The following is a 25,277-nucleotide window of genomic DNA, read 5'->3' as shown; positions in this document are numbered from 1 at the left end:
TATCTTGAAACTTTTTTCTAAAAATAATTTAACAAATAAAAAAATTCTTTTAATTAATTAATAGTTAGTGTTTATTTTATTTTTTAATCACTTTTTTTTCCTTTTTTAAGCGAAAATAAATTATCATTAACGAATAATTCCCTATTTAATCTAAGACATAGTAAGATGCACACACAGTTTCAAAATGTGGCTTTTCTTACCTGATTGTTATTAGCTTCTCATTTATTTCAGTTTAGCTTAGGTGTCCTTTCGCATTTCATCTAATTAATTATTGCAGTCTTTCTTAACATTAATCTTCTGACTCAACAACAGATCTCTCTCTCTCTTTTATGAAAGTACATTCTTTAGCTTTACTTGCAAATTGACGAACATTAATTAATTCCGAGATAACAAGCCACCCTTGGTGATGTAAACATCTACATAGTTGATGATTCGAATGATAAAAGTAGGATATATTGCCCTAGGCACAGTTCTTTTTTTAGGAAAGCGATGACATTTTTCATCAGGTTATTGCTACACTATTTCACCGGAATTGGACAAGCTGTCACATTTGTATGTATTTATCTCTCCAGGAATTTCGTATACGATCCCCAACCAGTGAAAGTAAAAGAAGCAAGGTCAGAAACTACATTTGATCCAGCTTTGCTAAGACTTCCGGGGCTGTTAATCATCTCTTGTTCAACGTTCGGACACTGAAGATGAAAGACGAATGTTGTGATTTAATGTTGTGAATGCCAATTTAGGTGAACTCTGGCAGCGAAAAGAAAGTGAACGTGATCTGATTTCAGACTGTGGGGGAAATAAAAGTTTGTTTGAGTTAGAGAGTTATTCTTCATTTCTTTTGATGAGATTTCAATGTCATTTGTTTTGATGTGCTGTGCGTGGATTGTTTTTTCAAAATGGGCAATTGCCGGTATGATTGGCTTATATTCTGGCATGTTAAACGTTGAGTGCAATGTCTTTGCTTAAATACGTTTGTTTTTATTTTCATTTCATCCATGTAATTTTACTTTGAGGTGTCGCATAAGAAATCTTGGAAAATTGTTGTATTTGTTTTTCGTTTGCTAAATTAACGCTTTAATCCCAGTGTTTGAAACTCTATCAAATTTAGTGCTTATAAATTTATCATTTTATACATGCTGCTTTTTTATAAATTAGTTTTTGTCAGAACGAGTACTGCTCTTATTTTTCTTGAAATTCTTTTTCGCAACAGTTTCTAATTACAAAAAATTAAATACAAAATTTTCAGTGCAAGCCAAACCAATTTATAAGCAGTTTTATGTAACCACTAATATTAAATATCGTAATGTAGTACCATACTTAAAAATAAACCCTAGTTAGTTAACAAAATAAATATTTTAGTTTAAATTTATTTACTATCATCCTCAAAAATAAGATAACAATTTGGTTTAACATTGATTAGATATGTGATTAGACTAACATTGATTAAAGGAAAGCAAAATTATCAATGCCATTTAAGCTACCGCTCTAAACTTTCCCCATTCTGGCTTTGTAAGAATACTTTATGAATCATCCATCCAGAAGAGGTTCATGTAACGAAATAAATGAAGAATATTGAAATAATTATCAGTAAACGCCTTTAAACACTTGGATAAAATTTAACTCTAAGAAAAATCGGTTCAAGATTGAACCATAATACCGCTATTTTGAATCATGTTGCCTTAATAAACTTAATCAATTTAATAGCTCAATAAGAAGCAAATTTTTTTCTACCGTAAATAAGCTGTTAAATTGAACTATAATATCCTTCAATCAAATTTGAGAAGTATGATAATATGATTTAATTTATCGACATATTAAGGTTGCAACAAACTATCGATATGGCGGTTTAACATGCTCTAGATGAATTTCAAAATATGTATTGAAGAACCTGGATAGGTTTGGAACATAAGCTATTTTTAGGTATCAACAAAACTGCTTGAAAATTTATTTCGTTTATTTGAAAATCTTAAATATCAGTCTTGTAATCTTTAGCATTTATTTCCTGTTTTAACCCTTTGCACACAGAGTACTTTTAATTGCTGATTGATCTAATATCAACACTATAGCATTTAAAATGCGCAGTATAGTATTATTATACAAATTTAAAATTCTTATAATAATGTGGTTATTAATTATTAAGATGTAAAATATCTTAATTTTAAAGTGGTGACTGTTGATGGTGCCTCAGTGGAAACATCGGAGTGCAAAGGGTTAAAAATAAATGTAGTATTACAAAGAATTTTAGCAATGCAGCCTTCATTTGGTTAAATCTAATAAAGTCTGATTTTTTTAAAGATCGTTGTTCAACAGTTTTAATTTCTATTCATATTTTAATCATGTAAAAAAGAAGCAAAAGAAAGTTGGTTAATAAATAAAATTTATATGATTATAAAAATGATAGTGCGAAGTTTTCGCATTTTATCTTTTCAAAGCATTCCTTATTTCCTTTAGAAATTTGAGAGCAAAGCAGTTCAATAATTCTTTAAGGCTAAGGTGGTTATTTAAATATTCACTGAATAATGGGTCGCGGAATTTTCAAGAGGATTGAATGGAGTCCCCTATTGAGTTCGCTAGTAAACCATTTTTGAAGAGAGCTGGTTTCGTTACAAATTTCATTATTCAGCGACGAAAACTGATACGGTCTGATGAATATGCTTTTAGCTCTCATATCCTTTTTTTCCCCTCCTTTTCATCTCAAATATTTACCGCCCCTGCGGATATTTGTAAAGCTAAATTTCAATCAAACATTTTCTATGCCGTGTCAAATAATGCTGCTTTATTGAAATGTCATTTGTTTGGGGAGAGCTATTTATTGAAACTTTTTAAAAATCCCGGTAACTTTTATTTTAAAAACAAACTATTTAAAAATTCCTTTCTATGATTTTTTTTTTCTTCTTTTTTACACAATATGGCGATCACAGCCGCACAATCAGAGTCAGTCCTCAAGAATTGAAAGCATGTCAGATTTTAACTTTAAGCTTTGACAATTTAGTTTAAATTTAATTCTCTGTAAAAATGTTAGAGTAAATTTATAATTCTGTCTAATGTACGAAATTTACATAAAATGTTGCAAAAGTTTTCGTAGATCTTAACTTCAAGCTTTGACAATTTAAATTGTTTAAATTTAATTCACTGCAAAAATTGAGTAAATTTATATTTCTGTCTAAGGACAAGAATTAACTTGAATTATTGCAAAAGTTTTCGATTAGTACTTTAAAAATAGTTTCTTTTTTTTTCCTATCAAAAAGACCAATTTTGTACAGTCGCTATGAGCCAATGTAACAGCAAAATTATACAGATAGTGTAGATGTTTACAAATAAAAGTAAGAGTATAAAGTTTAAATAGGACAAATGCTTGATAATATCCTTAATAAATGACAACTGTAGGTAAATTATATTACTTTGTGGAAGATTTTTAAAAAAGAAATTTATTGTTTTGATGCAGGTCCAAAATTGTAATTCACGAAACCGTGCGATTATTTTAACAAAAATAGATTGAAATAAGTACTTTAAACTTTTTCATCCTGCCTTAAAATAATTTTTCGAATTTTCACTCATATTTTCTTATAAAACAAGGAGGCTCCGTCTCATATTTAAAATATTTAAAATTTATATCTGACAAATTGTAATCTCTCTTTTCTTTTTTGCAACTTTCGTTTGACATCTACATTAGAGCGAGTTTATGAAATAAAGATTTCTTAAGGGATAAATAAATTGTCTTCCAACAATGGATAAATAGTCAATATTTAGAGCAAAAAAATTAATTAAAGGAATTAAATTTGCAGTAACTTTCCAACAAATGAGAATTTCGAAGAAAAAAAAAGTTCTGAATTTTAAATTATTTGAAATATATATCTTAAAATTATAATACGATATGGTCCTCGGCGAACATTTTTTTCTTTTACTTCAACTTTAACAGTTCATGATTTTCGAACTAGAAATTGAATCGTATATATATATATATTTTTTATTCCATCAAACTCCTAATACACTTATCTACGCACCTTCATATTTAAGTCTTATAGCTTTACAGCAACGCGAAATGTAACGCTATCGAACACCCAAAACAGCGGTGGTAGCGGCTGAGTTTTTCAATATAAAGAAATATTTCTTTAATAGAAGGTCATCTTCTTACTCCTGAAATATGGGATAATCAATTTAAAAAAATTAACTTACGGAATGTTGATGGTTTTTTTCCCATAAATTTATTGTTTAAGATAATTTGATGTCCTAAAATTCGATTAAAAGTTATTATAGCTTTAATTTTATTTAAAAGTCTGTTGCATAAGTAGTGAATATTTAGTTGCATGTAATAAAAATATCAGTTAAAATTAAATTTAAAATTAACTGCTATTGACGCTTATTGCTCTCATCTTTTGAGAAGTACCTTTATAACCTCATCATTCTAGCTTGGCGCTAGCTAACAGCATCATCTCACTCTATGATTTTTAACGATTTTTCATTCATTATTAATTGTCCTGCGGCAAGTTCTTTTAGTTTATCCTCTTTCTCTAAGGATTTTAATTAAACGCCCGTTTTGCTTTATATTTTTCCGGATTTTTCATTGCATGCCCAATCCATTCTCTTTCGAATTTAAAATTAGAAAAAGAAAATACACAAGTATGTACTATTCTGATTTTATCTGGTTAAAGACTTAATTCAACTTATTTAGCCTTTAAATTGTACTCTATGCATTTATTCACTTAAGCTATTGCGTGGAGCTTGTGAAATCCTGAGTACCCCCCCCCCCATTCATTTTAAGGAGCTTATAAGTTCTAGAAGTGCTTCGACACCATTGTATGTGGAACGATTCACACATCATTTTCATTATATTATGAAAAAATAACTTAATTAAAGCTGTTATGGAAAGGAAATTTCATAACAATAATCAAAAGTAAAATCATTAAAATGGTCACATTTATTCATCACTGCTAAAAGTTTTACTAGTTGCATTGTAAGGGGAACCACTGCAATATTTTTTTTTATATGTTATCGCAATTTTACACTTTTCTCTGTCAGCATTTGCTAGCATACAGGCAATTCTCTGCCAGCATGCAAGTAACGCTTAGAGAACAAAATGATGCGCCAGAAAACAAGAGGAAATGAAAGGACTAAACCGGAACGTAATATTGCGTCAAAAACGGGGTGCACGGAATACCATCACACGTAATATTACGTCAAAAACGGGGTGCACGGAATACCATCACACGTAATATTACGTCAAAAACAAGTAGCAAATTAATAGGAGCATATGACATGATATAACTTATTAGTTATTACCTAAAATCAAAAGTTTTGTCAAATGTTTTACCCTCGTTTTAGGACTTCTTTTTTTCCCGCTTGAATTTCACTTCATCTCTAGTAGAATTATTGAATGAAAATGGAATGCCGATAAAAAGTTTCTTTTTTATTTCCTCGTGGCGTTTTATAAATAAGAAAAATAACACTGATATACTGAAGTCGAACTAATAACTATCAACATACTTGTTTCTCGATAAGTGTTGTTGAAAACCCTCTTTCATCTTGACAGATAAATAAATGGGCTTTATGGTTTTGAGATATTGAAAAAATGCGTCTTATCAACAAAACAATTCCAACATTTTGACGCGGCAATACAACATGGGGAAAGAAAGAAAAAACATATTATAAATATTGACATTTTCTGAGATTGATCTTTATATTTATTATTATTCGTCGTTTTCCGCTTATTTACTCCATTATTTTTATTGTTTAAGATTACTTATCTATTTATTAAACAATTTAGTATTATCTATTTTATTAATTAGGTTTCATTTACTTGCTTTGGTGTTAGTGAGAGTTAAGTCTTGCAATAGAAATTTCCTTTAGTTTTCGACTAGCCTAGAGCTCTGAAACTTACACGTGAACTCCATACCTGATGGCAAATGTAAGTTTCAATAATCTACGTATCACATCATACAGAATTAAATGAATTTTATCGCCACCGAGAATTTTATAGTGAATCAAAATTCTGACCACTTTCTAGCAAACAGGGCTTCTCAAATCTCTACTTTATGTCTGATGACAATTTAAGTTTTAAACGCTTTCTGACCGCTACAAACCAGCATCTTCTAGAAGAGAGAAGGCCAGCTCAAGGATCAATTTTGTAGTCCTACGCAACGAACATTACTCTGCGCAGTGGAGGAAAATAAAAAAGACGTCACAACGTTCCGACTACCGACTACTATAGGTAACTCGTGCGAAGGAGATGTTGTAGGAACTGAATTATTAAAATGTAACTGTTCTCAATCAAAGTTTTGATCATATTTCGATTAACTTGAGTGCTCATATTTTAACTGGAGCTCTCTACTTGATGCTTTTACAAGTTTAAATTTTTTTCCTAATAGCTACAAAATAAATTTTATATCAATATAATTTATATGCCAAAGAGTATTTTTTGGCAGTTGAAATTTTGCATACTTTCCGACTTGCTATAACGCTTGAATTTCAACTAGAGTCCTGTGTCTAATACCAAAGAAGAAAAAAAAAACTTTTTTTTCAATAAAGACTGCAAGCAAAATTCATCGCCAGTCAAACATTATGACAAAAACAAATTGCGTGTTGAACAAAAAAAAAAGAAATAAAAATTTAAAAAAACTATGATTTTTAAGTTGATTAAAAGAAGAGTGAATATTTTTTTAATGAATAAATTTGTATTAACGCCAAAAAATTACCCCCATGTCTTCCAAAAGTGAAGCAGCTTACGTTTTTCGTTTTTAAGTTTGAAAAATAATTTTCTCCCTCTCTCTTTTTTTTTCTTTTTTTTTTTTTTATAGTCTACTTGAAAAAAATCATACTTATTGTAACAAAACAGAATGAACACGCAATAATTTGTAAATGTGTATTTAGTTGCATTAACTTCCACTCTCAAAACGCTGCTTTAGTTAAAAATCTCCTTTCCCTACATATTCCACAATTTAAATTTAAGCAGAAGTTAGTTCGCCAGTGTTTCACGACAACGTTTAAGTTGTTAAATGCTAAAGAGTCTCGTTTAGAATTTATGTCAAACTGCTATAAATCACAGAGGGACTCGCCGCACGCTCATTCTTCCAAATCGGCACATGTTACCACCAAGTTTCAAAATAAAAATAGGTAAACGCCAAGTTATTTCGCCAAATTTAACCCAACCAATCCTCACTAAACGGTCAGGACTCCCTAAATAACAGTTCGTGCCACCGTCTTTCCATAATAATAGCGCGCTCTCTTTCTCAGATATCTGTAGTTTCATTTTCGTGAAAACTCTACCTTCATTATGATGCATAATTCATGAAAACGAGAAATATGCAAATTTCTTGCACCCGTGTCCTCTTTAAACTCCTCTGCATTAACATTAATGCATAAAATGACAGTGACTGAACAGCCGTTTCAAGTTGTATCAAAACAATAGGGTTTTTTTGTATTTTCATGAAACATTTGATTTCTGGCATCATATTCCCAAACCGATGTTGTGTATCGTTTAAAGTTAAAATTTATACAGAATTCGAAATTTCAATGTTTTGTGAGAGCATTGATTTCCTTGCTCTCTTAGTTTGTTCATTGAAATAAAAATATTATATAAGTTGGATTAGTAATTTCTTCAAGTTATGTTATTTTCGGAAAAAATAGATTTCCTTGCACGCTGAATCTCATCAATGCTCCAAAAATATTATATAAGTTGTACTATTAGTAATTTCCTTCTAATTTTTTCTGAGAGTATAGGACTCTATACATGTTTCGTATCTAAGCTAGAAAGATATTATAACCCTTTGTTTAGTAAAGTAAAATTTGTACTCTTGCGAAGGAATAAAAATATTATATTGGTTGGAATAATATATAAATTCCCTCTAAATCTTTGTCGAGAGCATAGAATTCTATACTTGTATCGTATCTTTGCAAGAATGATATAACTGCCTTTAGTAAGATTTGTACTTATGCGAAGAAATAAAATTATTATTAAAGTCGGATTAGTAATTTCCTTTTAATTTTTTCAGAGAGCATAGGATTCTATACATGTTTCGTATCTAAGCTAAAAAAAGATATTATGGCCCTTGGTTTAGTAAAGTAAAATTTGTACTCTTGCGAAGGCGTAAAAATATTATATTGGTTGGTCGAATTTCTGCCTGACCTAAAGAGGGCGTTGCAATCACTCACAATAATTCTGTAATCACTTACGTGGCAGGCAATAGATTGAACTGTATGTCTTATTGGAAAGCCCTATTTCGTACCATCATATTGTTTTACTATTAAATTTGTGTTATTTAATATGGTTTTTCCCTTTTTTTTTATTCAATACATCATTCGCCACTGAATCATTCTGCAGCATTCTTTACTTGTATCGTACCTTTGCAAGAATGATATTATTGCCTTTGGTTTAGCAAAATTTGTTCTCTTACGAAGGAATTAGTCGGTATTTTTGTTTTTCGTACTGCAAGTTCGCTGTGATGTATAATAAATACAAATTACAAACATAATTATTTTAAACAATAATAATAACGGACATTTTTTTTGTAACTTTATCAAAGCTAACAGTTTAAACGGATATGAATGGTAACTATATTTACATAATTAGCTTTACTTAATATTGAACTTGACACTTTAGTTGTATAATCAGTATAAGATTTGAAAGCCAATAGGAAGGCTTACTTGTGAAAAAGTTCGATAAGTCTTCTACGCAGTAGTTATTGGTTGGTGCCTTTTCAAATATAAAAATGCTCTTCAAGCAAGAAAAGAAATTATCCTATGTGTATGGAGAAGATGTATTAACAGTACTTCAGGACCAAAACTGTTTGCAAAATTTCGATTCACCAAAATTTCATTTAAGATGCAATAAAGGCATTAATTTGTGCAAACTGGCGAATAACAAACAACTCGTTAAATCGCTGAGAGATTAAATTTGTCGAATTCGACCGTTCATGATTGTTTAAAATGCTTAGATTTTTTCTCCTAGCTCGACATATGGGGTCCCACATTTCCTTACAGAAATAAATTTATGCTGGCACGTTTGACTTCTGTGGTTTGCTTCTCAAACATTAAATTTTTAAAGCTCATCATCACTGGGGTCAAAAAATGGGTTGTCTACAAAAATTTTTAAGCGGTAATACTTTTACTTCAAATGACGTTATCAAAAATCACCTGGATAGTTTTTTTTTTTCTGTAAAGAACAAAAATTTTAGGAATCTGCCAGAAAGATGAACAAAAGGTATTAAACCAAAATAGACGATATAAAATTTAATAAAATATTTTTTCATTATAAGAAAAATTGTCTTAAGGAAAAAACGAAATTACTTTCCGAACAACATAATAATAATGGAAATTTTTTTCTGATTTAATCAAAACTTATAAATTTAACGAATATGTGTGTGAATGATAGTATTATTTACTTTACTAATACTTAAAATTCATTTTTCCAGTTGTAAATTAAAAATGCTATATTCAAAAAATACATCATTGTTGAAAAAGTTTAATTATTTTGTGTTTAAAATGCCGGTATCTTTTCTAATACCTAGTTAAATAAACTTTTATTAATGATGAACTACTTTCAACAGAAATTAATATTCAGTTTCCCCCCCCCCCCCTTCTGGCAGAAAATAAAAAGTTCATGATTATGGGTCCTCCTCTCCAGACTGAAAAAAGATTTTACTTCCTTTTACGGAGAATTAGGTGAACGCTAATTCCTTATTTTTTTGTTTATCTAATTTATTTTCTGGGATATTTAATATAGTTTCATTTTATTTACTGAAATGTGCTCAGTTGAGCTTAATTACCAAGTTTTAAAAGGAAATAAAAATATAGTTAAATATTTATTAGTTGCTTCAAGTTGAGTTATCCTTCTCCTTAAGTTAACATCGTGGAAATAGAATCCCTTTTATACATGAAGTTTTTAACTTTTGCCGAACTTATGTTGATTAGCTTATCATGTATCTTGAACCCACTATTTTCTTGGTGCTTAAAAATCTTTTCAAGGTTATTAAATTTAAACTGGACTTTCGAGGAGGAAAGTTTTTTTTTTTAAAGTAAATTTGAATATTTTTACAGCAAAACATATTTCTAGTTTGTTTTCTTAAAGGTTTGAAATTAATATGTTTTTCTAAAAAAAAGCTAAAGAAATCGGACTGAATTAATTTATCCAACAATTAAGAACAAAACGCTTATGGGACATCAAAATCAAACTATCTTCGATCGATTAAGTAAATAATCCCAAGAAACAGCACCAGTAAAATATAACTTAGTTACAAGTTTCAAGCGCTCAAAAACAGGCGCCCATTTTTAAGACTTGCCAGACGTGAATGGAAAGAAACATAACTGATTTAAAAAGAAAACTTGCCAACGAAAAATGAAAAAATACAGGTGAGAAACAAAACTAGAAAAACCACATTATCCGAGAGGAGTAAATCAGGGTTCAATGCATTTCCACGCACTATGGTTAGGCAGTTAACAACTGAATCAGCATTAATATGAATAAAATAAGATTCTAGGGTATCAAGATGAGATTATGTGACTGGGGTGGAAATAATTTTAGCATTGTTGAAATTGAATTAATTCCCAAGATTTCAACAGTGTGCAGCAATAGATGATTCTTCGAATTCTGGGTAACGGACATATCTATCATGTTCTTTAAGTCTAATTTTGTTTGTCGACTGTTATTTCCAATTTATATATTTTTAAAGCGAATGAAGTTTTTGATCAAGTAATATCTTCGGTCTGTTTTATTAAATAATTCCAGGTCTTAGCATTATTCTATAAAATATTTTATATGCACATCACGGCTAATGCTTTAGCCGTGTTAAAACGAAATTCTAGTATAGAAAGAAAAAAAATAAATCGTAGTTTTATTCTTTAGCATCAAAGAAAGCCGAAATCATTTAACCTTTATCTCGTGACCAACATAACAGTGTTATGCGGAATGATCTAAACTTCAATAGTCTTAACAGTGAGTAAGTAAGCACTGATAATTTTTTGAGGGAAGAAATTGGATTTATTATAATTTTCTTTTCAAATGCCTATCATACAGACAATACGATTTTAAATCATTGGAGGTTCATGCCTGTTCATGACAAACTAGAACATTTATTTTCATTGAGTTGTCACAAACCTTCGTGAAATCGGAAGTTGTTTTCATTTTACTGGAGAAAACATAGTGCTTTATATCAATCTTCTTATCTGTCGGTCGAAATGCTGAAATGACCCTTTTTTATATCATTTGCTTCAAAAAATCGGGCGCAACTGTCTCGTAAAATGAACTTAAACTCGTAACTTTTCATTTGTATGTTGCGTCTCGTAAAAATGAAATTGTTCTTACGTCTGAGTGTATGATTGTGAGAAGCTTCCGTAAAACTTAGTTTTTATTTCTTATTTTTCAGTTTCAAATAATTTTGAAAAAGGAACAATTTGTATTAATTGCAACCGGTTTTAATATTTGTCAAAAGCTTTTAACGCATGGGACGAATTTTACATTACTTGACTACTTTGATATTTTTATTTTTAACTTGCAAACTCGGATCTTACTTGAAAGAAATGGAATAGTTTTTAAGAATATTAGTGAATTGAGTAATGTTTTTTTGTATAATGAATAAAAGTGTGCGTATTTTGCGAACATATGCATAAAACTGTGTTTCCTAATGTTCAAGTTTAGAAAAAAACTCATTTATATTTTCTGTAAAGAAATATTCATCATTTCACTTTTGAGTAACATAGAGTTGTACTACTGTTAAATAATTTATAACCAATAAAGGCCTTGATTCACTTTATTTCATTAAAAAAAATTTTTTTAGAAGAGAATTCGATAAATGGCAGTATTTATAGACTCGTATTTTAGTTTTTCATCATAAGCATTTGTTGTTTAATAAAATAAGACAATTTTTTAGTAACCAAACTTTCAGGATAGCTTGTACCGGGTGTTTCAACAATGATTTGAAAAATCAAATGAATAAAAACGTTTAGTGATAGAAATGCACAAGTTTTGTTCTGCAAGAAACTAGGATCTCACCAAGTTTTTGTTGCGATGTTCGTCAACGAACAGCACTGCTGACAAGGAAAAATTTAAAACTATATTTTCAAAATAGCACTATTTGCTACAACGTACCGCAGTTAAAGTGCGAAATTAATAAACGTCCGTACTAATTTGAATGATCTGACATGCAGCAGAACATGGTTTAGTTTACTCAATCAGCAGCGTCATCTGTTAAAAAACTTTGTTATTAATCTTGAAACTTGGTAGAGATAAATAATAATACTATTTTCAAAACGCAGCAAGTCGTGATTTTTTTCCCCCATTGATTTTTCAAAGCTTTAAGTATTTTTAGTAAATTCGATTATTTCATAGAGTTAAAAATTTAGCTAACTCTAATGAGAGCTAATTTTGCAAAATATGCCTTTTAGTAACTATCCCAGTCTTAAAGAATTTTCGAGGATAAAGAAAAATATTTTGTTTAATATTTGACTTTTAAATATCCGTCTAAATTTGCAACACAAGATCCATCTTTTTTTTTTTAAATTAAATTAATAAGGTTTCACTAAGACCTAATGGACCTTTTTTTCTTCCTCCTCCTTTGTACAGGCAATGCATGTTATCTTATTTTTATGACTTTCTCCTTCTTTAGGAACTCTCAGAACGTTCACCATGCAATTGTGTGACGGGGAAGAGCATAGGATAGAATGTTGGCCCAACACTGTGATAAGTATCAGCAAAGCAGATTACGGCAAGCCTGTCATGGGTGATATTCAGTGTCTTGAACAAAGGGATCCTCCCAGCTTGGATATACTTTCTAAACCAGGTTGCCAAGCACAAGATGTGAGAGAGGTTTGTGTGTCTGCCTTATTTTTTTTTTTTATTTTTTTTTTTGTTAATATTTTTATAACCTCATTAATATTTTTATAACCTCATAACCTCAATTTAAATGTGTCATTTGTAATAAAAATTTATTTCCCCCTGTATAAAATATTGGAAAGATATTACACGTTAGTAGATTCTGCGCAAGCTCTGCAGAGAACAGAAGTTTATCTGACTGCGCATCGCAGAATTTACGTAAGGGAAAATAAAAAATCTCGCTGATGAAAAAGAATTAAAGCCATTAGAACTTTTTAAATATGTTTTTATTTTACTAAATTTGTAATTTAAATCATCTTCAGATTAATCGAATTTGTTGAACTGAGGTCAGTATAATTTCTGATACTGTTCATTAGATTTTAAAAGTAAAATTAAATAGTTTTTTTTTATGAAATTTCACTTTGCTTTGCATATTTAAGTCTACACGTGTTAGCGTGTCATGTTATTTAATTTGAAACGTCGTGTTATTATAAATAATTTTGTTTTTAATAAAAAGAAAATTTTAATGTTTGATTTTTTGTAATCATTTCCTAACCTAAACATTAAGAGTTTTACTTTTCACAAATGTGTTTAAAATTATTTATTGTTTCAATGACTTGACGTCATTAAACATCAAAATCTAATTTTGCTATAATGGATTTTAAAAACAATTTTGCTCTAATTCGTAAAATATATTTATAAAAGATATTTATTAGCAAAATTTATTTTGGGTTCTTATAATTCAAATAAATTGATACTATTCTTATTACAATATTATTATCCACTCTTTTACCAGAATGTACATAAAGCTTCATATTTTATTGTAAGTAAATAGCAGAAAAGAATATTTTAAATCTTTACTCTTTGTTTGTTAAATAATTCTGAAAATGAGCTGCATATAAATTAGAAATATGAATTTCATTTCAATGATTTTTGAGTGAAATAATATTTTGCATAAATAACAATTTATAAATGAAATAAATTTTACAAATATATGTATTATAATTGCATTGCTTTTGAAAGTAAAATATTTTTTTGTGATAATTTACATTTTAGACCTTATTTTAAAGTTGAATTATTTCTCTGTATTAGTTTCTTTTAAAATGTTTTCCTTTTGTACTATACTATATTGTCTTATTTTCTTTTGTATTCAAATGAATTGTTTTAAAATATTGTATACATTTAAATGCAGGGCTTGAGAAATTTTCAGGGCTCTTATGTTAATTATATTAGAGTTAAATTTTATTTTGGAAGTGTTAAGAAAATTTTAATTTGTAAAAATAACAATTAATACATAGTCTGATTATTAAATTGGATTTGTCTATAATGATATTGTTAGCTATATTTACACAGAGTGACAGGATATCAAAATCACACAGCCAAACTTTCAAATAATCAGGAAAACTTTATGGGTAACAAATTAAAATTCTCAAACATACCACTTTTGGCGTTATTACAAAACTGTAAACATGTCTTTTATAAGCTGCAACTTACTTACCGATATTTTATCCTTTTTCTTGCAAAAAGAGATTTTTTTAGCAAATTTTTATGCAGGCAGGTAAGCACAGACTCGAGTTGAAAAGATGGAAAAAAATCCATTGAGTTCAAATCTGGTGACTAAGGTGGCTTTTTTTCTTAAAAAGTCAGGAAAATGTACCTTGCATCATTTTTGAGTGACTTTAGCACTATGTGCGAGAGCAAAATTCTGTTGAAAGGTACTTTTTCAGTTTCCTGGGAACATACATGTCCAAGAAAGCCTCACAACTTTCAAACTGAGTTTGTAATATGTTGCAATACCAATGTATGATTTTAAACTTAGTTTAAGTTATTTCTTGTCAACTTGTAATTTGATAATCTTTTTCTTCCATAATTTGTAAAAAATGGTTCAAAATATTTCATTTAAAAGTTTCACACTTTAAGAATCAGTGATTATGCCAAGCCCATTCTACACTGGCTTAATTATTTTCTTATGAAACCTTAAGCTCAGATTTCTCAATAGCATATTTTTTCTATGTAAGCGCTCATTATTCATAAAGCTTTTCTGAACGAATAAAATGTAGATTCAATGCAAGCGAAAAACGAAGAAGAACCCTTAAATTTTAAATAGTATTTTTCTCTCACAAGGGAAAATGGGGAAGTGTGACTCGCCAATTTTGAAATAAACTAGTGGGATGTATGCTTTATGAAGAATAATTTTAGGGGGAAACATTCGTTTCGACCCACAGAAGGTCCTGTGAGAGATAAAAAAATAATTCAATATATAGAATAATCGGTATTTTATTACTTCAATGCAGACTATTAGTTATTGTAATTGTCTCATACTCCAATTAATTTTGTAGTACTTTCACGTACTATATAATGCATATTTATTGTCAAAATTGATTTCGAAAATTTTATATATCTGTAGTTTTTCAGAAGAACCTGTTAGGTTAATTTTTTAAAAAAATTGACATCAAATTTTTTTAATTTTTTTCTCAAAAAGCTTTCCAAATTAATTGGAGAATGTAATTGCAAATCACTTAATTAATGAATAATTAATAAAAAATTAATTAATAATTAATTAATAATTGATACTTAATTAATTTTCTGATTTATTTATTAATTAGCAAATTAATTAATTATCCAATTAATTACAAATTAATTGGATTATGAGACAATAACTAATAGTCTGCATTGAAGTAATAAAAAACCGATTTTTCTATATAGTATTGAATTATTTTTTATCTCTCACAGGACCTTCTGTGGGCCGAAACGAATGTTGCCCCCTAAAATTATTCCTCATAAGGCATACATCGCACTAATTTATTTCAAAATTGGCGAGTCACACTTCCCTAGTTTCCCTTGTCAGTATTTTTCTCAATTTTTTAAAATGCTTTCGTAAAATGCCGATATTTTCTTTTTGAATGTAAGACTAAGTTTATTTTTCTATAAACAAGTCTTCAAAATATCTTATCAAAATATTTAAAAAAAATAAAAATAAAATAAAAATAACGTAAAGCTTGTTTAAATATTGAGCTGCTGAAATATTGATCTTTTTAAATATTGAATTAATGGAACTCTTAATTATAACAATAAATGCTTAGAAAAATGAAGAAAAAAAAGCTTTACTAAAAAAGAATTTGAAATTAAATTATCTTAATCTATCTTCAACACTGTATGAACATTTATAAACTTCAGTTTAACCACTCATTATAGATTTAGTGCTTTATATTTATATCTTGTTTGTTTTTCAGCGGTTGCAAACTGAATGTAAAGAGAAGCAAGAATGCTATGTAAAAAGTACTCCTAAAATGTTGCAAGAAGATTTGTGCCCTGGCGTTCAAAGACAGCTTGAAGTTGCATACAAATGCAGACCAAGTAAGTGAATTTATTTATAATACGTTGATTTTCTTATGCTATTTTTTTTTTTTCTTGTTTCAAGCTTTTCAATGACTGACCAGCACACAGGATAAATAAAGTCAAAGCAGTGTATTTAACTAATGAATATACAATTATGCTCTCAGCATCTTTCACTGGGTCAAATTTTTTTATTTAATGTTTATTTCTCACAGGCAGAATACATGCAAAACTAAAGTGAATTACAAAGATGATGAGCATCTTTTATTTAGTCCAAAAATACAAGATATGAATTAATGCTAAGAACAGAAGGCTTGTACTTTTAGACATTTATAAAAATGTGACATCATCAGCTTACTGATGTTTTAGCTATGTTGACTAAATCCTCAGCCAGATTTAACAAGTTAAACTGATTTCTAAAATGTATTTTCTTTTCACTCTTTCTCCATGAAACTTATAAACAAAGTGGATAATTTAGAAGTTGTGAATGGGAAAAAAAAAATCTTTTTTGCCTAAACGTCCCCTTTTTAAGGGTCAAACATCCTCAAAAGAGAACAATCAAGGCTGGCTAGATTCCAGAAACCCTGAGCTTTTCTATGTCCTGAAATTTACTGTCTTGTATTTTTATTGAGAACAAGTCCCCCCCCCTGACAGTATGTATGAAAATAATGTTATACTTTAGAACTTAAAAATTATTGATGCTTTGAGTTTAAGATATATTTAATAAGATATTTTTGTTATGATTTTATTAGTTAATATCTTTTCGGTGCAATTTTAAATGATATTGGCTAATTCAGGACTAAAACTTACATGGAAAAAAGAAAAACCGGGTATTAAAACAACCATTTCTTTATAACTTGTTTTCGTTAGGAATAAAATGTGTCAAGATTTTGTGTAAGTAACAGCTGTATAAATTGTTGCAGAAAGGCCATAAAACAATTAACGAATATTGTCCTACCTTATATAATATTGTTATACCTAATAACTACTTAATATTTTAGTTGAAAATAGATGAAATAAGAGATCTGATTAAAATTTATGTAAAACAAAAAAAAAAAAAAAAAATCTTTTTTAATAAAACAATTTTGATTTTTTTCTCATTGGTTGTGATTTAATTTTGTCCATGTCAAAATTGGTTAAAAACATTGAAACATGTATTTTATTTATATTGAGCTCAACCCTTTTACTCATATTTTTTTTTAATTTCAGTCATTTCTTTTTTTTTTTTTTTTTTTTGAATGAAATATTTTAATGACATTAGTTTTAATCATATTATCAATGTATCAATATTTGTAATGAAATAATTTGAATAACGTTGGGTAAATATCAATTAAGCTTAGCCAAGAAAAGTGGGTTTTGAAAAGAGTTAAATTTGTTACAAAGATAAGTCTCCTGATTAACTTTTTATCCTTATATTTCAGATAAATTTTTTACCCGTGTGGTGTGTGAGAATGAAAAAATGAAGTTGAGATGTAAGAAACCCTCAAGAATCATTATTTATAGTGCATTCTTTGGGAGTTCAATAGCTGGTGCAGAAGAATGTCCTGAAGATGCTCATAAATATTATGAAGGTAGGTATTATTTTTGGATTATCCTTGAATTTGAAGTGTTATCCGTAATTTTTTTCACTGCAATTATATAATTAAGTTATTATATTTCATTTCTGAAATCTGACGAGCGCCAAACTGGGATTTAGAAAAAGCTTATAATAAGACAATGTACCCTAGTAGCAAAATAACTTGAGGCCTTCATTGGCCTAATATTCATGAATCTTGGCCCGATAAGGGTCCGAAAGGCTGTTATTTTTCCAATATTGACCCTGTATAGAATCGTCCAATTTTCCTGATATTTTACAACCAATATCAGTCATATATGGAATTGACAGATTCATAAGATATTTATTATTCAGCCAATATTAGTCCCTCGGTGCGCATATTGGGATGCATATTGGGCCAATTTTGAGCCCAATTGGGGCCAAGGTAAAATTGTTGCTAGGGTATATGTGTTCTTATGATTTAAAACCAACTTCAAATCCAAATGATATTTCAAAAAGAAAAATAGTAACTTTTTTGTATGTAAAATTTAAGAAATTTTTTTTCTTAAATTTCACCTATAGTTATTTTGTTTACATTTTGATATTTAAATTTTAAATCTTAGTTTCTTTAGAAAGAAAAAAACACATTGAGCAGTTTTTGATCTGTAATGTAATTATGTAGTTATAGGAAATGGGACAAACATCAAGCCAAACAATACTTAGCTTAATTTGAAGAATGATTTAAATTATCGGTTTCCAATTAGCCAAGAAGCAACTAATAACTCACTTGAAATATATATATATAAATAAAAAATTTTTTTGAAGATCCAGATTTGGCTTAGTCTCTCAAATCTAACTTTCTTACTCAGCTTCATGTTTGCTGTATTGAGCTTTATTTATTTATTTTTTAACCTGTATAAGAACTTTTAACTGTGCCTAAGATGTGTAATTTATTAATTAACTTATTCAGTTCTTTAAATACTAAAAATAGCTTTGATTTGGCTTCTTTGCTTAATGCCCTGAAATAACTTCCTAGTGATAAAAGTATTATTGTATTGGAAAATTAAGTTTTTTTTATTATAAATATATAATGGCATAAATAACTTTGTGTATATGCTATGCATCATTATTGTATTTTTTCACTGGTAATAATTTTCCTAAATGTATGTTTATTTAATATTATTAATGTTTATAGTAAATTCCTTGAAGAATTAAAATTAGTTTTTAAAGCAAGAAAAATAATACATGTCTATAATTTTGAGGTTGTGGTAAAGATATATGTCAGTGTTCCTTCCTCCATGTTCCTATCAAAAAAGTTTTGCTTGATTTCTTTTTGATCAATTCTGCCTCTCAACCGATTCCAGATTGTTATTTGTGTACCATAACTCTCTCAACTGTGTTTCGAGAGTATGGTACACAAGTAACAATCTGTGTTTAAATATAAGAGGTCTAACTTGATTCAGTACATAACAAATAAATAATATTAAATAAATGCTTATTGGTTGTTGTCAATTATAGGACGTTTTTCGAAGATTCGAACTCTCGAAATTTTGGAATTCTCAATCTGTGACAATTGTTTTCAGTTAAATATTAGGGTCTACTAGCATCAATGTTTCTAAAGATATAACATTTGGATTCGTAGTTAATTTTAAATTACAAGTGGGTGAACTGCACATTCATTATCCTAATGTGGGCTTTTTTTAAATCCTAGCTTGGCTCTCCCTTGATTTTCCTCTTAAATCTAGTAAAATATATTTTATTCTTATTTTATGAGTATACTATTGAATATAAATACTGAGTATGTATGAAAATTCTTTTTTATATTGGTCATATACTGGTATAAATGGTCATGGATTTTTTTTCCGGTCAATTTTTGAGAAATTAATTAATTCCTTTTCTTTGTGATAAATGTAATTAAAAAAATTGCCAATTTTTTTTTTTAGCTATCAGAATTTTTTCCTCTTGTTACGTTTTTTGATGAATTGTAAGGAAACAGAATTCTAAAATAAGCTTTGCTATCTACAGTATTGGAAGAGACATCCATTAACATTTTATTTCATGTTGTCGATTTAAAATTGATCATAATACATTTTATTCTCAATAACATTTGAAAACAAATTCTAAATTTTTTTCATTTAATCCTTCAAACGTTGAGCTCATGCTCAAATTTTGTTCTGAAATTTCCATAGAGAAAAGCAGAAGAGTCAGCAATAAAAAATTTAAAAAGAAAAACCTTACTAAATATTGGGCTGAAAATTAAAATTTGATTCTTTTAAGAAAAAAATAATCCTAACTCCAAATGTTAGAATAGCTAACAAATTCAGAGTACTGTGTAAGCTACTAACAATTAAAACTTCATAAATTTGTTTAGATTGTGAGGTGAATTTTGCAACAGAGGCTGCTATGAACAACTGCCAGGGCAGACGGAGATGCACATTGTCTGCTGATTCGATTGCTTTCGGTATCACTGGCTGCTCTACTAAAGCTAAAGTTTTCTTGAGAGTTGTTTATACTTGTGGTAAGTTTCTTCTGCTGTCGAGTACCTTTTTTATAAGTTTTAAATTCCATACCACTTTGATAATTGTACTTTTTTAGTTCCTAAAGATTCTTTACAAGATATAGAGTTTCAAGAAGAAGCTGACTTCGACTATCCTAATGTCTTCAAAGAACCAAATGTGTCTGAAATATTGCATAATCTGAAATCTGAAGACAGTATTAATATTAAGTTCACCACACCATCCAGCTATCAAAATGTTATACATAAAGGTTGGTGCTTTTTCACTAAGTTGAGTAGGTTTTTTTTAAATAATGTTTTAAAGAACATTCTCAATTTTTACTGTTGGAAACACTAACTTTTTTTTTCAAATAGGAGAAACGGAAATATATTATGAAACCCACTTTATTTGTTAATTAATAAATTAAAGCTGTAAATATATTGCAGCTTGCTGAAATAAACACAGGAAAAACATATTTCATTAACCTATGCATATAGCATGTCATTTATGTTATCATAATGAATGTAACAGATGGTTTATTAATTGTGTAACAAATGGTATACTTAAGAAAACATCGTAAAACGTGTTCCCTAGTAGGGTACATATCTAGCATCTTCTAATGCAAACTTCAGAATGCGTAGCACAATGATGTAGCGCATCTTTCTGATATTAATTAAATGGACAGGTAGTGACATTTTGTAAGGAAAGTTATAAGTGGTATACTAGTATATACAAACTCTTTCATGGTTATCGAAAAATCTTTTTTATGTGTGTAGAAGAATTATCTTCTAATCATGTAACCTTTTTTGGGGGAACATTTGAAGCACTTTTTCTATTTCATTGATAATAACATATTTTTATTAACATCCCAGTCTGTTCTTGAAAATTTTTTTTACTAATACCTACTATAAAGTAAACTTGATTATTAAAGTATATGTACTTGATTTAGCTTACCTCCACCCCATTGTTATATTGTGAGTAAAATCATAAACTGGCTTACATCGTGATTCAATCATATTATTTATGGACATCCCTTAATCGTTTTGCGTAAAAGTTTCATTCTTAATGTTATGCAGTAAGCATTTTGTCATAATTTAAGACTTATAATATAGAATTCGTAAATGACATCACATCTAAATGCCCTTTACCATTCATCTACAGTATGTATCTCCTGCATTTGGATAATTATTTTTTTTTAAACCTTTATCTAAATTGTTGTTATTGTTATACTATTTTAATATTCATGAATGTTTTAGATATATCTGATTTAACAATTGTAACAACAACAAAGAAAGCAGATGTTCAAAGTGATGAAACCAGTGATGATTTAACTGATGTGAATTGTACAGTTGCTGATGACAATCAGAAAGTTGTTGGGTTTCTCTCAGAGTGGATAGCAGCTTATAAATTTATCACAGGTAAAGAAATTTTTATTTATAGGTTGGAGTTTAATTACTTAAACTCATTTAATGCCAAATAAAAATTGAAAGTACAAATATAAAAAAAAAGCCAATTCTTTTCATTGTGCAGTTCTGGGAGTTGAAGAGTGATAGTCAGCTGTAAGCGTAGCCCTTAAAATAATTTAAATAAGAGAACATTAATTTTGAGTTATTTCATGTCAAAGCTGAAGATTTTTAATGCCATATGTAATTTAGTTTAGAGAAAATTATTTCCATATAAATTATAATTCCTACAATGTCCAAGAAAAAAAGGTTAAAGATTAATTCAGACAGTGAATTATCAAAAGCAATTTTAAAATAATCATTTTTATTTCATTTGTTTATAAGCAGTTTTGATTTTGTTTATTGACTGGAAAAATTAGGTATAAAGTAACATTTACTATACATATCTATATCTACTTTATTATTACTCATTTTTTTTAGTTTTTAATTAAAGAAAAAAAATTTTTATTTTAAATAATAATTCACTGAATATTTTGTTTCCATTTGGTATTGCACAAGATTTACCGATTACGACAAGATTGCTTAATTATTCCATTTTATTATTCAATTTGTGAGACAGGGAAAAATTATATATTCATCTTAGCTGAGAATTAATTTTTTTTAAATATATTTATTTATCAAATGGTACCTTATTTATTTTATTTAACTATATATTTATTTTATTTATTGATTAGATAATTTACTGAAGCAATTGAATTACATACTTATTTTTAATTTGTAAAAGAAAATAATTTCATTCGGCAAAATGGGAATTCCACCCATTTCCAAAACTATAAGTTGTGCTTTTCATATTTTCATTTTTTTAACTATTTGTTTTTCTTTTTCTCTTTATAGAAAATAAGGAAAAATTCATCTTATATGTGACATTAAGTTTAGGAGTTGGTATCCTACTCTTCTTATTAGTATTAACAGTGCGTCTTTACTCGCAGCAGCAACAATCTCTTAAAAAAGCTAAATTAAATATTTCTGATCCCTTACCCCTTGGTTTTGATGAGGATTGTTCCGATCTGGATCAGTACGATCCCCGTCAAGACCAGAGTGTAGAAGTTGTTCGCTACACCAACATGTCAACAATTAGAAGGCAAGACAGCACGAACCAACCACGTGCACCACTGTCTCATTCCATGAATAACTATTATTACAGCTAATAGTTTTTCAATGGTTTACACAAACTGTGTTCTAATTATTGCTGGTCAATTTTTTACTTAGTCTGAACCAATCAATGTGCAGAGAGTTTGTGGACATTTAGAGTTATTTTATTTTATGTGAGTGCCTGTTTGATACAGATAGCAAAGAAATCTCAAATTGTTTACTTATATTTCCGGTAGCAGAAACTCCAACACGGATGTGGGTGCTGCAGATTATTTTTAACCTAAGACTTTTAGAACATCTCTAAATTTGTTTTTAATCTAAATTTTAAAAAAAGTGGAATGTAGAGAACACACACCACAAAGAACAAAACTTAAAGATTTTTTTCTTCTGTAAATTGATTACAGTTTTAACTACGTTGGAAATTATAATATTATAAAATTTAACTTGAATTTAAACATCATTAAGTTTTTATGTATAATTTTTAAAGACCTTATATTTGCAACATGTATGTTATATTAACTTTTATTTTTACAATAAAAATTGCAGAAAAATTTGTATTTATAAAAATAGTACTGCAGATTCACTCCAACAATTCTGCTACCTGGTTTATATTGAGTTATATAGGAACAAATGATATTTCATTCGGAATATTATTCATTGTGTATGCCATATCATTTCATTTGACTCATTTGTATGTTTATTCATTCATAAATTATCTATGAAGAGATGTAATGTTAGCATATATTAAGTTTGTAAGATATTGTTATAGGCAAACTGAGACTTAAAGCGTGAATGGAATTTGTAGTATGTTGCAGCCCTGTTCTTTTATCAGGCCCCTTCTTACATTTCTAATATCTTGAATAATGTTATTGATATGAGAAGATACATTGTATAATTATGATGTGGATATCATAGGTGTATTAATTGGCCAGATGAAAGAAGAACTTTTTAATACAAATAGTTAAGAGTATTCAGTCTTTTATTTGAAACTTTTTTTTTTTTTTTTTTTTCTACAATTATATATGCAGTGTTTTCCTAATTATCTAGAACTGAAAAATTGGAGAGAAAAAAAGTAGATCTGTAAAATATTAATTTTAAAATAGAATAGGTTATGGTTAAAAGAAACTGTTTTTGAATTATTTATCTACTATGGATGAGCATGAATAAAGTAATCAAAATACTTATACAATAAGAAACAAAATAATATTTATTTATAACGACTTGTCGCCCACTGTTTAAACAAGTATTCTTAATAAAAGATTGTACATGACATTAGCCATTTTTTCTACTATTTTAAATTAAACAGTAAAGTCATAGATTTTAAAAATAGATGATGTTTAATAGCAATTTACACTTTTCTTAACCAAAAAACTCATTCCTGAGAGCAAGATAAAACACTGAAAAGAATAACTAGTTTTCATGGCTCATCTGGCAACAGCAAAATAAATATCCCCCAACCTCTAAAATATGTTTTTTTTTTTTTTTTTTTTTTTTTCATCAACCTGAATGCAAGCACGAAGTCTGTAGATAATCAGGACTACACTGTATGTATTATAATAGTTCTAAAGGGGTAAATCATGTTTCGAGAATATAATTTGTTATTGAGTGAAATTAAAGAAAAAATTATTGTTTTTTTTTTATCTATACTCAAAGTGTAAAGGAATGATCTTACTGTTAAAAAAATAATCCAAAATAACTTAACTGCAAATTTTATTTGATAAGAAGCCATAAAATGGTTATACTTCTAATGAAATTAACTATAAATAGTTATTTTGCCTTCATTGAACAAAATCATTTATTTATTATGCATTTATGAAAAAACAAAGTTACTTATTATAATTTTAATAATTTTTTGTTAGCTTAAATATTTTATATTAGTGATCAGTTTTTGATGAAGTATACTTTGAGTCTTTTTAGGTTCAAAATTACTGTTTTTCAAGTCGAAAAAGTTTTGAAATCCTGTTTTTAGAGTGAATAACGGCAATTATTTTTGCGCAATTTTAAATTTGTTTCATAAAATGTTAGTTATTTTTTTGAACCTAGTACAACTTTAAGTACAAAAATATTTTAAAATGAATCATTAAGCATATTTATAAAGTTAATGGTTTATCTAGTATATATATATTTTATCTGCCTCATAAATCAGATGAAAAATGAAATTGTAAGGTTAATTGATATTGCATATTTGGTTTAAATAATATGTTATTGTTAATTTTGTTATTCTTAAAAAAAAGTACTTAAATGGTAATCTTAAATGCATTAGTTAAACTCTAAAATTCAGAAGGGTCCATAATCAAAATATTCTATTGCTATTAAAACTTCATTTCTATATTTTTTGGGTTATGTTAAACCCATTTGGGTTTGGGTTATATACTAATATTTTAGCTTATTTGGACTATTATAAAATTCCCTGCAGCTGAAGTATTTTTATTAGAAACTAATATTTTTATTTTTTATTATTATTCTACTGGTTCTTAATTGAGATAGTTACTTATATATTTTGTCTACATAATTTTGTGCTGCAGTATTTGAAAATTATCATTATGATGATT

The 25,277-nt window shown here is 28.2% G+C and overlaps 1 protein-coding gene across 1 annotated transcript in view; it reads left to right on the top strand.

The window, feature by feature from the left end:
- Positions 1–24,550, top strand: part of LOC107450909 (protein eva-1 homolog C) — a 102,453-nt gene extending 77,903 nt beyond the window's left edge. Inside the window, exons 2-8 of the mRNA XM_016066855.3 lie at positions 12,600–12,799; positions 16,039–16,162; positions 17,563–17,712; positions 20,047–20,193; positions 20,271–20,441; positions 21,427–21,588; positions 22,468–24,550. Of these exons, the coding sequence (XP_015922341.1) occupies positions 12,600–12,799; positions 16,039–16,162; positions 17,563–17,712; positions 20,047–20,193; positions 20,271–20,441; positions 21,427–21,588; positions 22,468–22,781 (1,268 nt within the window). The 3' untranslated portion in view covers positions 22,782–24,550. The remainder of the gene's footprint in view (positions 1–12,599; positions 12,800–16,038; positions 16,163–17,562; positions 17,713–20,046; positions 20,194–20,270; positions 20,442–21,426; positions 21,589–22,467) is intronic.
- The last annotated feature ends 727 nt before the right edge of the window (positions 24,551–25,277 follow it).

Source organism: Parasteatoda tepidariorum, chromosome 1 (assembly GCF_043381705.1).
Source record: "Parasteatoda tepidariorum isolate YZ-2023 chromosome 1, CAS_Ptep_4.0, whole genome shotgun sequence".
Classification (NCBI taxonomy): domain Eukaryota; kingdom Metazoa; phylum Arthropoda; class Arachnida; order Araneae; family Theridiidae; genus Parasteatoda; species Parasteatoda tepidariorum.
Note: the sequence above shows the minus strand (reverse complement) of the source record. Positions and strands in the feature narration are given on the sequence as shown.